Source organism: Salmo salar, chromosome 12 (genome assembly GCF_965601325.2).
Source record: "Salmo salar chromosome 12, fSalSal1, whole genome shotgun sequence".
Lineage (NCBI taxonomy): Eukaryota > Metazoa > Chordata > Actinopteri > Salmoniformes > Salmonidae > Salmo > Salmo salar.
Genome location: NC_138302.1, coordinates 76,558,512 through 76,575,349, shown reverse-complemented (window position 1 = coordinate 76,575,349; position 16,838 = coordinate 76,558,512). Strand labels below are relative to the sequence as shown.

General features: G+C 41.8%; 1 protein-coding gene across 3 annotated transcripts in view; it reads left to right on the top strand.

The window, feature by feature from the left end:
* Positions 1-1,211: 1,211 nt before the first annotated feature.
* The window catches only part of LOC106565894 (ephrin type-B receptor 2), a 170,971-nt gene continuing 155,344 nt past the window's right edge, over positions 1,212-16,838 (top strand). For all 3 annotated transcript variants that reach the window (XM_082959294.1, XM_014133558.3, XM_082959293.1), the window contains exon 1: positions 1,212-1,399. In XM_082959294.1, coding sequence (XP_082815420.1) covers positions 1,348-1,399 — 52 coding nt within the window. In that variant the 5' untranslated portion in view covers positions 1,212-1,347. The remainder of the gene's footprint in view (positions 1,400-16,838) is intronic.

Here is a 16,838-nt window from a genome sequence, read left to right as displayed (position 1 = left end):
GCAATAGGCCACACTGAACACTAACTTATTCATCAGTTTGTAATCATCATACTTGTGAGGATGTTTAGATGATAACAAACAGATGTACAAACACATTTTAATTGATCTATTCTTCAATAAAAATATTCCGTTATTGTGCTCAAATTAATTACAGTAACCATTTAGAACACAACTGATTTTTATGATACAAGATTCAGGATTATTTTGTGTTATAAAACATGAATATTGATAAAACATTCATTTCATTTCTTGAATATGATACATAATTTATATTAACCATAATATATCATTGAGAGATTGTGGAGGATTAGCATTAGTTGATTTGATCCGTTCCTTGACAATAATGGCTCATGAAAAACAGCAGCATCCCATAATAGACACAGCAAAAGCCTGTGCCCTGTTGCTTACAGTTAATTTTAAAAGCACATAGAACTATTCCATCTAGTAATTTGAATGGAACACCTATGTATTTCTTTATCACTGATACTACTGCTATGTTTTGGCAATGTTTTCTTCCATTGGTCCAAATGGCTCACACGCATGTACAGCAGATGACTCATGTATTGAACACGCATCCTATATCAAAATAACCTTCAAAGATTTCACTTCTACCCCTTATCTTAATTACACTCAAGACATAATGATTTTGCAAATTATACTACCACACAAACTAACAGACATACACTTTCGCAGTGGGTTTTTCTTTCTAGAAGAGGCCCTTCTAGGCTACTGGACCATTAAAAATAACTTACTCTTTATTGAATTATATAATCCATGCTCCTTGTCAAGTATCAAGCTTGTAGTATAAAATACATTACTGACAACAAAATATACATAAAAGTCGTAGGCAGAAAACTTTTGCTTGACTATTTGCGTAAGAATCAAACTTCATTGGTCATCCTTCCACGTGATTCTAAAATCCTTTATTATCAGACAGATGATGCAGTTAGCGATTGTATCGTCATGATTGACAGTAGGGATATAGTAACTTCTTTTGACAGGGGGAGAGCATGCCATGTACAACAACTACAAGCATAACCAAAAGGCTTAGCTTATGTATGTTATATTTTAGGGTTGGATCATAGATATCTCTAATATACACATCTCATACATTTGAGATCTGTAGCAGTTTCCGATGCATGGAAAATGTTGTATTTTACACGGCACCCCTCTGTTTTGGTTTCGTCCAAACTTGGGTAAGATTTGAGTTCTTTTCTATGGCTTCTGGTTCACTCTGTTGAAGGTGAATGTCCTCTCGTGTCTGTCAGCATTTGCTGTCAATGGCTTTCATGATTTATTTTATTTGAATGTCTGGGCTTTTTACACTGTCGTCCAAAGAAACCAATAATGGATATTCTATGGATTTTATGGATAATACCCACTGTAATAGCTGTAGAAGGTAAGATAATGTTTAAAGCCCTTTGAATAACGTCTTGCCGACGGGGCTATAGAGTTGCTGATCACATCACGTTGAGTGGTTGAATTGATTTTAACGAGAACGTTCCGGGGGAGTCTGTACATTGTGGGAAAGGCGCTTCTTTGAATTTTTACGGAAATAATTAACAATAGCTATATGAAGGTTGCACCGATCATGCCCGCATCCTCTCAGGTGTGGAAGTGTCCAAACGTATTGCTTGTCATGAAGGACATACCGTATGCTTTTTACTGTGCCATTTTATACATGCCAAGTCAAAACATCGCTCTACTTTTATATTATTTCAAACAGTTCAACCGTGAACTTGAAAGTACACGGGTTACTTTATGATGCAGCATGGCGTTTTCCCCTTGTCTGCAATTTGTAAAAGAGCAGCATGAACAGTCAGTAAGCTACACATTTTCTGAAGATGATTGGGTGCAGTATGGACAGTTATGTATTTGATTAATGACGTCTCTGTTGTATTGTTTAATAATTTTGTTGGCATAATCTAATTGTGCAGTGCACTGGCTGGAGCACACAGGCTTCGCTCGCGAATGATGATGAGCAGCGTGTTCAGTGGCACAATAGAACAGGTACTTCATGAGAGCATAGCGCTAGGGTAGCCTACCAATTTTTAACCACCAAGGACTATCCTCTTTTCATTGAAAATGCCTCGGTAGGTTGTTGATAATGTGCCTTAAGCTAATGTGCAATTTTGGTGATTTGTCACAGAACATGAGTCTTGTGATTTATTTTAAAGAGATGCACGAGTCCTTCAGAGGCCGTGATGGTCAGTAAGTAGAGCCTACACTACTCTTTTTTTATTTTTTATTTTACTGGGCAAGCCAGTTAAGAACAAATTCGTATTTACACTGACTGCCTACAACGGCCAATCCTGGACGACGCTGGGCCAATTGTGCGCCGCCCTATGGGATTCCCAATCACAGCTGGTTGTAATACAGCCTGGAATCGAACCAGGGTGTCTGTGGTGACGCATCAAGCACTGAGATGCTGTGCATGCCACTCTATTCAACGCAATTGGTAGAAAGACATTGGTCTGCTATTATTTGTCATCCTTTTTTTAAATGCAAAAAAAATTAAAAGTTGATTCTTCATTCAGCAATGTTAAAGCAGCTTCTACCCTACTGTCTGTGGTTCCATCTCACTCATGACCCTAGGGCCCGAACACTGCTGCGACAATCCGGGAGCCCCACATACCGGCAGGATTCCAACCAGGATGTATTAAATACATTCCTGCAAGCATAAACATGTACATAGGCCTACTGTAAACCAATCATATTGTACTTAGCATTAGCGTCATATTCACATGGTAGGAATTTTCATGTTCATGTAGTCTATTGTATAGATAGTAGACCCAACCTTTGGAGAGAAACAGTGTGCTGTGCTCGGCATACCTTGATCGGCCTTTTGAATTGACAAATACAACATAAGAACATTTCAAACGGGACACACTCTTTTCACACCACTTCAATATAAAGTGATTTTCATAGCCGGTTAGGAGATCATTTTCGCTAACCCTAACTGTTTAACTAACCTCAACCTCAGTCTCCTAACCTGCTACATTAATTCTACTAACCTGCTGCGTAAGTTCTAACCTGATACGAAAAAGTCACTTAGGTATCGAAGTGTCTTGAAAAGAGTGTTTCCCAATTTCAAGCAGCATATCATTTAACTGGGATATTGGAAAGTTATGTTTCCTGAATTGTTACATAGGCAGACCTAAATATGCCTCGGAATTTGTATTTTCCAGTTTACATTATATTTGTAGAGTAGGTAGGCCTACACACATCCAATGTCATGTGTTCCTCTGGCAAAATAAAATATATGGTAGTGTCTAAGCCTTTGTGTCTGAGCTTAAGGCTTTTGATATTGAACATCTATACATAATTATTTTTGAATGCTTTGATTGTTTATTTCATTCTTTCAATGACAATAGAAGAGTAGGTGCTTTTTCTTGTGTCCTAAAATACCAATCTATATGTATATGTTTGAACATTTACTGTAATTTGTAGTCGACCCTGCTGTGCATTTGAAAAATGTTTTCCTTATTAGTTAAAAATAACAATTTAACCTATTAGAGAAAAACTGTTTGCAAGACCCAGGTTCAAGGAACCACACTTATATGCCATTTATACAAATATTTATGTCCTAGCACTTATATGCCATTTATACAAATATTTGTGTCCTAGCAAATAAATAAATTATATATATATATATATATATATATATATATATATATATATATATATATATATATATATATATATATATATATATATATATTATATATATATATATATATATATATATATATATATATATATATATATATACTTATTTATTTATTTATATATATTTTGAAACCTTGCTTGATCTGCTATATTTACTATATTGTTACCATTAATTCTTCTTATTATTATTATTCAAATTACTGGAGTTAAATTATTGTTATTTTGTTTACTAAATAAGCAAATGTTAATACAGTGAGGATTGTTTTCAACATTTTACTGGAGGTAAATCAGCTAAGGCCAGACTTCGAATAGCTACGTCTTCCGGTTCGTGTTAGCTCATGAAAGTTGTTCATTTACATTTTCACTTTAAATGAAGAATAAAGCTTGAATGGGAAAAGCTTATGGCTGTTCACCTTTAGAAGGTTCGTGATAGAATGAAGTTGTTCTCTCTTAGCACAGCAGTGTTCGGGCCCTAGGGTCATGAGTGAGATGGAACCACAGACAGTAGGGTAGAAGCTGCTTTAACATTGCTGAATGAAGAATCAACTTTTTATTTTTTTTGCATTTAAAAAAGGATGACAAATAATAACAGACCAATGTCTTTCTACCAATTGTGTTGAATAGAGTGGCATGCTATTTTCTCTTTCTGGAATGCAAACGTGGCTAGATGACGTATGAGACTGCAAAATATATGAAGAGACACTGACAGCCATGAAAAACAGGCATTTATTTTACTTTTAGTCACAGTGGGAAGCTATCAATGGAAATGTTTTGTATTGTGCAATATGGCTATGTCTGGCAGGCTAATACACATCATATGCTGTCATTTAATAGGCCTATTTTATCAAGAGTTTTCTTTTCTATTTGTGTCACAAACAATATATGTTCTTGATGAAGCCATTTATTTGGCTATTCTCTTTCAGAAGAAATGTATTTCTTGGTCATTTTCAATGTAAAACATATAATATATTTACCCTTTCAGACAATAATGGCTGCATAGAGGAAAAGGCTGTTTTGTTTCTGAACAGGCAATTAAGCTAATAGTGTTACCCTTTTCATGTTTCTGTTTACGTAATTGAATAGTAATTACTTACTATTGAACTTGACTGACGATAAAAGTATTGATTTCCGAACCAATTTTTTCTCAAGCAACATTAGCCGGCAACACTATTGTTATATTTATTGTATTTCAGTATCATGACTGGTTGGTCTCTTCCCCAACCCGTCACAGCCCCCCCCATCTTACCCTTCGTATCACCCTAGCCGATCATCCAATGAAGTCGCAGGAGTAGGCTATGTATGAATTTTTTGTTGTTGAAAAAGAGGTCACTGTAGCCTTAATCCAAAAAACAACACGCCACAGAGAGGAACATCGAAGTAAATCGTATTGACGGCTCTGATGTCATGGCATCAGAACATGGTTGCTTTGGCGAAGGTTCTTCTGTCGGGTTTTATATAGAAACACGTCAAAATATTCCCATAGTCCTTCTGGCACATCTCTTAGATCAAGGCTAATGTTGGTAATTGCATCGTGATATAATTTTTGTTGTTGTTGTGTGTTTTGATGTATAATTTTGACAGCTAGCTTATAATTATGTACGTAACTGTATAGGTTAGCAATTGAAGAGAATACAAATAGCAATACTTTCATATTTATGTTAGGATAATTATTTAGCCCTACATATATTTTAATGTACTTGGACAACATACATTGTTTCATATTGTATCTTTTTTAATGTTTTTTGGACATAGCATGTGAACTTTGTCTTAATGACAGATGCTATTCTTTCAGCTACAGCTCTAACATCCATAGCTCTGTATATGGATTTCAGAGTGATCACATTTTGAGAGTGATGTAGCTAGTTATCTTTCAAACCAAGGCAGGGATGTTGTTGGGCTAAAACACTGTGGATTGTGGATTTTATGCAAGCCCCTGTTGATATGAAATCTTCTTGGTAGACCTATGGTTAATTTTAGCAGGTGAGCTTTGATGAATGGAATCGAGGTGCTCAGTAAGACAATTCCTTCTGTTCCATCTGAGCCAGGCATGCCTGTCTATATATCCTCTCATTTTGTTTACCTTTGCATCAGCTGCAGGTGCATTACCTACCTCATGCCAGGTGTATCTATGGAGAGCATCATCATCATCAACAGCAACAAATCTTACCAGAGCTGCCAAAAAGTATTACCATGGAAGTAGTTGCAAGCCCATTCACTCTTAATGCCATTTAAGGTCAGGGAGAGTATTATAAAATCGAGTCAATCATTGATTTAATTAGTAAACACAACGCTTATGGCGGTACTAGACCTTTGGTTCTCCATATCTGATTCTGTATCTTATTACCCTTCTGCAATCTCTGGACTGGGTAAGTAATGGACTGTAAAATAAGGTAACCAAAGTTTGAACACGGTTTATTGACTTGCTTGTTCGTGGATTTATGATAATTGTAACAGACATTTAACAGGAAAAACGCCTTGCCTTTGAATACCCTTAGGAGTAACCAAAGGCAGCTACTGTAACGATAACAAAACCATCAACCTTCAGTGGGATTAGCACACAGAACATAATTTACTAGCTATTCTTGGAAATACAGCCAGAGTACACTTGCTAACAACAACTATCATTTACTACGAATTTCACCTCTGCAGTCAGTAGTACAAGAGCCCAACTACCTTCTGAAACACATCCTGTTACTGTATTATGCTACATTCAGTGAGATAGCATGTTGTGATCTGGTCATGACCATCACCAGAGGTAGACAAACTAGGACACATGGCGTCCACGTTGAGGCAGGGTGAAGTAATTAAAGGCAATGTGAAATCATGATTTTTATCGAAATTCAAAAATCACACAAAATGTAAACAGTATAAACTAACTCGTGCCTCAATAATTTGCGTATTTAGATAACTCACATTTGTAGAGATGACTCCATGGATGAGATGCTGTAAAATAACATGGGATCCAGATTAAATATTTAAGGAAGGGAGTGGCTTTTTATCATCATCCAGTGAACATGTCAGAGCGATATCTTAGAGTGTATAGGTAAGAAAGGAGGCAGTGGCGGAGGTTTGTTCTCCATAATGCGGTTGCCTCCTCCTATAGGCTACAGCGGAAACCTGAGAGAAAACAAAGTGCTTTCAGTATTTAATACTATCGTGTTCTGTTATATCTTAACATGTCTTGTTGTTGTTTGTTGTTTGAAAAGCGTTATGAAAATTAGTTTTTTGAGTTTGCCAAATATGTGTAAACTTTCTTTCAAATGTAAATTCAATAGGCCCATTTCAACTGTACTTGTGTGGGGACTAGAAGTGTTCGCCTAACATGGAAGCATTATAGTTTTTGGAATAGTAACAAAAGACAGTGACAGGGGGGCTCTGAAATGGGATTAAATCAAGGTAAAATGAGTGACCATACACAATCCTGTGTTTTCTCAGTCTACCCAATGAGCAGATGCAGGGAGCTTGTATGCACGCCAACCACCACAGTAGGCTTTCACAAAGAATCCGCCTCTATTCAAGACCTAATCCATGCTGCCCATGGCCCAGCCATTGTCACTTTGCATGCAGAATTTAAATTAGTGCTGGTACCAGTTGTTTCATTTGAGGGTGGGTGTCACATTTCGGGGACATCCATGGGCTACCTTGAGGATTAGTTTAATGCAAGGGTATCCGAAGGCTCAGAGATTTTGGCCGATGGCAAGAGGGGATGCCAGTTTTACAAAAATGTGTTCTCTCTGCATGGCATGACATCATTGTGGCTGCATTTTGAGCTGCCATCTTTTGTTACGGGCTTGTATCAGTGCCTCAATCTCCAACCATGTTCACTACAACATTTGTTCATTAAGAGCCTGTCAGTAAGAGTCTGTCCCCTTTGGTAACATACCATTTAAAACCACTTTCAATTACACTAGTTATTCATTTCAGTCTTTTGTAAGATCAAAACTAGTAATAATTTGATATTCCTTAAATTAACACAAAACCTTGTTTAGATGGACAAATTTATTTTGAAAAGGCACCCAGTCTATTCCCAATATACTTTTTTTATGGCTGGCCTCAGGACAGTCAACTGTGTATAAAATAAGCTCTGTTCGGAAAATACTATACGTTTCTCAATGGAATAGTTCTAAATGTAGACTCAAAGTTCATCACCAAAAAGTTTTGTTAACAATACAACTACTGTGGAATGGGGACAATTGAGAACCTGTGTGTTACATAAAAATCTATTCTTCACTGAGGATCACTTATGTTATGGGTCTTGGGTTTTGTTTTTCTAGCAGTCGTTAAAGTATAGGTGTGTTGTTCAACCACAGGGCTATAATTGTTTCAGCCTGTGGTGAGGAAAAGTGTTTGGTCTGAAAGTGAGTGAAACTAGCTACTATGACTAATGCCCCTGTTAGAGGTTTTTCAACCAAACATTGATGACACTGTTTGTATTGAACATGAGTCAGATTGATTGCATAATTTCTGAGATAATATCATTATATTCCACATGGTAATGTGAAATCATCCAAGCTTCATACTGCTCAACATTAATTAGTTTATCTAATGAAGTTACACAGGGGTAAGTAGTTTATTCAATGAGAGTAACTGTATCATTTCATTAGCACAGTTTCTGGCCATTACGTCATTCCTGTGGGCTGTATCTTGTTATATTTTTGCTGATCGGAAAAAACATCAACATTTTGAACTGTCTGTAAAGAGGTCTAGATTCAATTTAAACTGCAAAAGCAACCTATTATGTACGTTTACAGGTAGAACCTTGTTATACCAATTGTTCATTAACCTAGACTCAGGATAGTGTAATACATAGCTTAAATATCTCAATCACAAATCTTGATTGACAAATTGCAAACCTTCAGCATGTCACATGCTAGATTAAAACCTCAAGCTGATTAGCACCCTCATTGTTGCCTGCATCTTTATGCATATTTGAAAGCATAAGTCTTCTAGAACTTGAATTGAGCTCAGAGGGTAAATGCAGCCAGCATCAAGCCAGGATACCCTGAGAGAGGTCAGACCTGGTCTCACAGCCTCCCTCCATACAACCCCAGGTACTGTGCCACTGCCTCTCTGAACAGGCCCACAGAACACAAACCCAGCGGATTAGTGTCTGGCTCTCAATGTCCCCGGGAGCAGAGCCCATCGGCGGAGACAAAGAGGGGCTGATTGCGTTGTCATCTGCATCACAAAGGGAAGCATTTTCCACCTGAACTGTTGCCTCTGCTGCGCTGCACATCCCATCTATCAGCTCCTCTGGACCAAGGTTACATCTGCCTTGTGTTTCTCTATATCTCTGCTTTTCTCTCTCTCTCCCTCCCTCTCTCTTTCTCGGTCCCCTCTCTCTCTCCAGTGGTCGCGATATCAGCAGCTTGGCGGCTCACTCCTTAGTGGGGACTGGGCTCCCCAGCCTTCATGTAAGCTGCAGCAGATCTGACCGATTTCAGCCTCCGTCGGTAGTAATGGGCCCAGCATGGTTCATCGTTTTTCTCCCCCTGCCCTCGCTCTCGCTGGCTGACTAGCCACGGTGGGCTGCTCTGTTCTGCTTTGCTCCACGCCAATATGCAGACACAGACTTTTAAAAATGTTTTTATTTTATTTAACCTTTATTTAACTAGGCAAGTCAGTTAAGAACACATTCTTATTTACAATGAGGCCTACCAAAAGGCAAAATGCCTCCTGTGGGGTTGGGGGCTGGGATTAAAAATATAAATACATTAAATAAAAAATATAGGACAAAACACACTTCAAGACAAGAGAGACAACACAACACTACATAAAGAGAGACCTAAGACAACATAGCATGGCAGCAACACATGACAACACAGCATGGTAGCAATACAACATAAAACCACATGATAGCAACACAACATGGCAGCAACACAACATGGTAGCAGCACAAAACAGACAAAGGACCTTCTCTACTCCTGCCCAGCCGGACCTATCTGTCTCACTCTCTGATATAGACAGAGCACCATGACGTGATTTCCAGCGAGCAGACATGTTTTATCTGATTAGTGTGAGCTGGGGAGGACCTGGTGTCCTCTAACAGATTATGCTTGTCTTTAGTTGTTGGACAGGGAGGTTGAGCACCAACGTGACATGGTACTGTAGAGTAGAGGTACTGTGGGTCTTTGCCTTCTCGTGGGATCAGTACTCTAGTCTATAGGTCTGTTGTGACGAGTCAACGACTCTACCTTTTGCACAATATTTACGTATGAGCCACACATGATAACTACCCCATACGGTGCATGCAATAGTTGTAGATTTTTCTGAATCAAATGCCTGAAAAAAATTGTTACAATAATACATTCAGATGCCTAATCTGAGGACATGACATTTAAAAGTCAGAAAAGAGAGAACGTTATTAAAAAACCTGTATGAAGTGTGATACGGGAGGTATTTGTTGGCATCTTATTGCATTAGCCTAGTGCAGAGGGAATTAACAGAGATAATGAGCTGATTTGGCCCATGGCTGTGACTTGACTGCATTCAGAGAGCAGGAGCTAATCTTTTGTTGTTCCCAGATTAATTCAGATACAGCGTAAATCAATTGTAAAAGCTCAGACCCCTCAACGGGCTCTAGAGTAGCTACAGTTCAGACAGTCAGATTGGTGAAATGTACTGTCACAACAAGGGTATAAACCTAGCTCTGGGCTGAAATTACACAGTGTTAGATTTTTTTAATTTACCTTTATTTAACTAGGCAAGTCAGTTAAGAACTAATTCTTATTTTCAATGACGGCCTAGGAACAGTGGGTTAACTGCCTTGTTTAGGGGCAGAACAACAGATTTGTGCCTTGTTAGCTCGAGGATTTGAACTTGCAACCTTTCAGTTACTAGTCCAATGCTCTAACCATTAGGCTACGCTGCCGCCCCAAATGTGCCCACAGAGGCGTGTTGTGCTGGAAACGGTTAAAGAAGTAGGGGCCATTTTGATAACCTGGAATGCTAATATAAATAAAGTGCTAAAATGGTGGGTTAATAGATAACAAATCTCAAAGGCAGGGGTCATCACAACAGAAAGGTAACTGCACTTCTTCTTCGCAGTTAATCGGCTGTAGTCCAATTACTCAGGACTGCCTGGGCCGGAGGGGGTACTTTTCTGCACAGACTTGGCCCTGGTAAGCACACATGGATTTTCAGATTATGTAGGGGTGGCAGGTGATAGACTTTATGGCAGTTTTGCTTTTTAGTATTTAAGGCTTGGGAGAGGTTTCCAGGTTTGAGTTTTTCTTCCATGTAGGAAAACTGTCATAATCAGACACAATCAGAAATGGAGTCATTGTTGTGGGTTGAGGCCGAGGTAATCATCTCCTTTAGAATTCTCAGACTTCTCCAGACAACCCCATATGGAGCTCCCTCATCAATCTGCTTAGAGCCCTAATCAATAGCACAAGCTTAGCAAAGATTTAACCCCAAGCAACATTATATGGAGGAACATCAATGAGGGGTTATTACAATTTTCTTTTAATAACTCATATGATAAACATTCTATTCGACAGAGTAAGCACATTCATTTGCATAATCATCTCTCAGTAAGCAGATTCAGCATGGGGCCGATAGACAGCGGGATCTGTCAGATGTGCAGTTGTACTGACTCCCACTCAGGCATTAAATTCATGTCTTGCACTTGTTCCAACCCTCCATTCATTGTTATTTTACCCTAATTCCTACCCTGTAAAGATTTTTCAGCAGGAAACACTACCCCTAAAACTCACGCCCACGTTTTGAGAGAAGCCAAAGACGGAGCAATATGTGTCCACTGGGTTCGATGAAACCATGTCTGCGATCATTGTAGCCATGAGGTAACACAGCTCACCGAAACAGGAGCACAATATAGGGATTTGAGGAGTGATGACTATTTTCCATACCTTCCTCTGGCTCTACGTTTCAGATAGTAATCACAGTGGACCATTTGCGAGGGCAGCTGGAAAATCCATAGAGAATCTCAGGAGACCTGCTGTGGCTGTGAAATCAATGCAGAGATCCAGCCGAGAACGTTAAATGAAATGAAAAAGTCATATGATATGGTTAAATGTGTAGAATGTTATTATTCATGTGGACCAAATAACTTTTTCATCTGCAGATAACGCAAGCTGACATGTATATCAGTGGAAGTAGTGAGTTATCTTTGTGGTTTGTGCCCCGTCATACTCACAATCCATCATTCCTTTTGGAGATACAGTAACAATAGCCTTACGTGTTGCGTTATTGGTCCAATGACAAGAAAGAGCCAAAAAAAAGGATATCATACAAACAGGAAACAACTGGTTTTAGTGTTGTATAAATACTGCATAACTCTGGGACCGAGAGACACATCATTGTACTATTTACAGAGCACTCGCATAAGCTAGGTCTGACTCAAACTGACAAAGTTTCTTCTGTTTTCTCTTGGTATCCCCTTAGGAATACAGTATATTTATACATTTCATAGCATACACACATTAAGCTAATATCTCTTTACAGATATACAGTACCAGTCAAAGGTTTGGGCACACATATTCATTCCAGGGTTTTTCTTTATTTTGATAAAAATACTTTTTTTAAACATTAAATGCACTACGCATTATGTGGGTTGAATGCTGTATCAATAAAACTATTAATAAAAGTCCCATCATGGTAGTGACTGTCCGTTACTGCTTATCACATATGGAATCATGTAGTAACCAAAAAAGTGTTAACCTGTTAGGGCTAGGGGGCAGTATTTACACCGCCGGATAAAAAACGTACCCGATTTAATCTGGTTACCACTCCTACCCAGTAACTAGAATATGCATATACTTATTACATATGGATAGAAAACACCCTAAAGTTTCTAAAACTGTTTGAATGGTGTCTGTGAGTATAACAGAACTCATTTGGCAGGCAAAAATCTGAGAAGGTTTCATTCAGGAAGTGGCCTGTCTGACAAGGTGTCGTTCTTCTTGTCTCTGTTTATTGAAGAGTGAGGATCTTAGCTGTCCCGTGACACTTCCTACGGCTGCCATAGGGTCTCAGAAGGCGGTAAAAAGCTGAATCGTGGCTTTGCAGGCTCTGGCTGAAAAAAAGTAGCGCGTTTGGGTAGTGGCTGGTTACAGTACTGTGAGACTCAGGGTCGTGCCCGCGTCGACCGAAAGCTGTGTTTTCTTTCCTCTGTTTAGCTAAATGGACATTCCCGGTCGGAATATTATCGCTTTTTTACGAGAAAAATGGCATAAAAATGGATTTTAAACAGCGGTTGACATGCTTCGAAGTACGGTAATGGAATATTTAGATTTTTTTTGTCACGAATTGCGCCATGCGCACGACCCTGATTTACCATTTCAGATAGTGTCTGGGACGCACGAACAACACGCCGCTATTCGGATATAACGATGGATTATTTTGGACCAAACCGTCCCGCCTAGCCCAGAGAGGTTAAACAAATCAAAATATATTTTAGATTCTTCAAAGTAGCCACCCTTTGCCTTGATGACAGCTTTGCACACTCTTGGAAATTCTCTCAACCAGCTTCACCTGGAATGCTTTCCCAACAGTCTTGAAGGAGTTCTCACATATGATGATTGCTCGGTGGCTGCTTTTCCTTCACTCTGCATTCCATCTCATCCCAAACCATCTCAATTGGGTGAGGTCGGGTGATTGTGAAGGCCAGGTCATCTGATGCCCTTACACAGCCTGGAGGTGTGTTGTAGAGGTTGACCGATTAATAGGCATGGCCGATTAATTAGGGCCGATTTCAAGTTTTCATAACAATCGGTAATCGCCATTTTTGGACGCTGATTATGGCCGATTAAATTGCATTCCACGAGGGAACTGCGTGCAGCAAGGAGCCAAGGTAAGTTGCTAGCTAGCATTAAACTTATCTCCACACGGCGCGCTGATGGCGGACATGAGCAGCATCCCAGGTTTCCTCCAGGCGCCGGAACCAGTTGTCCACCGCAGGAGCCTCGGTCTGACTCTGATGCCAAAGGGCCAGAACCGGCTGATACCCCAACACACACTGAAAGGGAGAGAGGTTAGTGGAGGAGTGGCGGAGCGAGTTCTGAGCCATCTCTGCCCAGGGCACAAACTACGCCCACTACCCCAGCTGGTCCTGGCAATAAGACCTCAGAAACCTACCCACATCCTGGTTAACTCTCTCCACCTGCCGTTACTCTCAGGGTGAAAACCCGAGGTCAGGCTGATGGAGACCCCCAGACGTTCCATGAACGCCCTCCAGACCCTAGAAGTGAACTGGGGACCCCAATCAGACACTATATCCTCAGGCACCCCGTTGTGCCGAAAGACGTGTGTAAACAGAGCCTCCGCCGTTTTTAGGGCCGTAGGGAGACCGGGCAAAGGGAGGAGACGACAGGACTTAGAAAAACGATCCACAACGACCAGGATCGTGGTGTTACCTTGTGAAGGTGGAAGATCAGTTATAAAATTCACAGACAAGTGCGAAAATGGCCGTTGTGGAACGGGTAAGGGTTGTAACTTACCCCTGGGTAGGTGTCTAGGAGCCTTGCACTGAGCGCACACTGAGCAGGAGGAAACATAAACCCTCACGTCTTTAGCTAAAGTGGGCCACCAGTACCTCCCACTAATACAGCGCATCGTCCGATCAATCCCAGGATGACCTGAGGAGGGTGATGTGTGGGTCCAGTAGATCAATCGAATTATGGGAGTGGGATCCATGAACCGCTCCTCTGTGTCATACAGCCGGGACAATGCAAGTGCCTTAACGTTCTGGGAACCTGATCTGTAAGAGAGGGTAAACACAAAACGGGTAAAAAACATGGCCCACCTTGCCTGGCGAGGATTCAGTCTCCTCGCTTCCCAGATGTACTCCAGATTGCGGTGGTTAGTCCAGATGAGAAAAGGGTGTTTAGCCCCCTCAAGCAAATATCTCCACACCTTCAAAGCCTTGACGACAGCCAACAGCTCCCGGTCCCCCACATCATAGTTTCGCTCCGACGGGCTGAGCTTCTTGGAAAAAAAGGCACAGGGGCGAAGCTTAGATGGCGTACCCGAGCGCTGAGAGAGCACAGCTCCTATCCCAGCCTCAGACGCGTCCACCTCCACTATGAATTGCAAAGACGGATCCGGATGAGACAACACAGAGACCGAGGTAAACAGTGCCTTCAGTTTCCTAAAAGCCCTGTCCGCCCCAGCCGACCACTGCAAACGCACTGGACCCCCCTTCAATAGTGAGGTAATGGGAGCAGCTACCTGACCAAAGCCCCGGATAATTCTCCGGTAGTAATTGGCAAACCCTAAAAATCACTGCACCTCCTTCACCGTGGTTGGAGTCGGCCAATTACGCACGGCTGCAATGCGGTCACTCTCCATCTCCACTCCTGACGTAGATATGCGATACCCTAAGAAGGAGACGGACTGTTGAAAAAACAGGCATTTCTCAGCCTTGACATACAGGTCATGCTCCAACAGGCGACCAAGTACTCTGCGCACCAGGGACACATGCTCAGCACATGTAGCGGAGTATATCAGAATGTCATCGATATACACCACTATACCCTGCCCGTGCAGGTCCCTGAAAATCCCATCTACAAAAGATTGGAAGACTAATGGAGTATTTTTCAACCCGTACAGCATGACGAGGTACTCATAATGCCCTGAGGTGGTACTAAATGCTGTCTTCCACTCGTCCCCTTCTCGGATAAGCACCAGATTGTACGCACTCCTGAGATCCAGTTTAGTGAAGAAGCGCGCCCCGTGCATTACCTCAATCGCCGTGGCGATCAGAGGTAGTGGATAATCAATGCACGGGTGCAGACCTCCATCCTTCTTCTTCACAAAAAAAAGAAACTCGAGGAGATGGGTGAAATGGAGGACCTAATGTACCCCTGATGCAGGGATTCGGAGATATATGTCTCCATAGCCACCGTCTCCGCTTGCGACAGGGGATACACGTGACTCTTGGGAAGTGCAGCGTCTACCATGAGATTTATCACACAATCCCCCCGTCGATGGGGTGGTAATTGAGTCGCCTTCCTTTTACAGAAGGCGAGAGTCAAATCGGCATATTCGGGGGGAATGCGCAGAGTGGAGACCTGGTCTGGACTTTCAACCGTAGTAGCACCAACGGAAACCCCTACACACCTACCTGAGCACTCTCGCGACCACCCCGTGAGAGCCCTCTGTGGCCAAGAAAAAGTGGGGTTATGACTAGTTAACCAAGGTAGACCGTAGGAGTGTCAATAAGGAAAATACACATTTTTTCCTTGTGACCCTCCTACGTCACCATACTCAAAGGAGCTGTGGCCTCCTTAATCAACCCTGACCCTAATGGTCGACTATCTAAGGAGTGAACGGGGAAAGGCACATCTACGGGTACAATGGGGATCCCTAAACTACGAGCAAGAGCTTGATCAAAGAAATTCCCAGCTGCGCCTGAATCTACTAGCGCTTTATGCTGGGAACACAGGGAAAAGAAATCAGGAAAAGTAACAGACACAAATATATGTGCAACAGAGGGCTCTGGATGAGAATGGTGCCTACTCACCTGGGGTGGCGCCAGAGCACCCTGCCTGTTACCTCGATTCCCAGAGGAACCTACCCGGCACCGCCAGCAGTGTGACCTCTGCGGCCACCCATGGTGCACGAGCGGGAACCCCCTCCAGTCTCCCTGTGCACCCTCCCTCCTAATTCCATGGGAAGTGGAGAGGGGGTGCAGGAGGATGGAACCACCAGACCCCGATCTGGACGTCCGCGAGCAGCCAGCAGGTTGTCCAGCCGGATGGACAGATCCACCAGCTGGTCGAAAGTGAGGGTGGTGTCTCTGCAGGCCAGCTCCCGATGGACGTCCTCACGCAGACTGCAGCGATAATGGTCGATCAGGGCCATGTGAATCCATCCCGTACCGGCTGCCAGGGTCCTGAACTCCAGGGCAAAATCCTGGACGCTCCTCATCTCCTGTCTCAGATGGTAGAGGTGCTCACCCGCCGCTCTGCCCTCGGGTGGGTGGTCGAAAACTGCCCGAAAACGGCGGGTGAACTCCTCATAATGGTCTAACGCCACATCTCCTTCTCCGCACACAGCGCTGGCCCATTCCAGGGCTCTCCCGGTGAGGCACGAGACGAGGGCGAAGAAACGTGAAAATTGCGACTGCACTTGTAGAAACCCTCAAAGCTCTTGACATTTTCTGGATTGACTGACATTCTTAAAGTAATGGTGGATTGTCGTTTCTC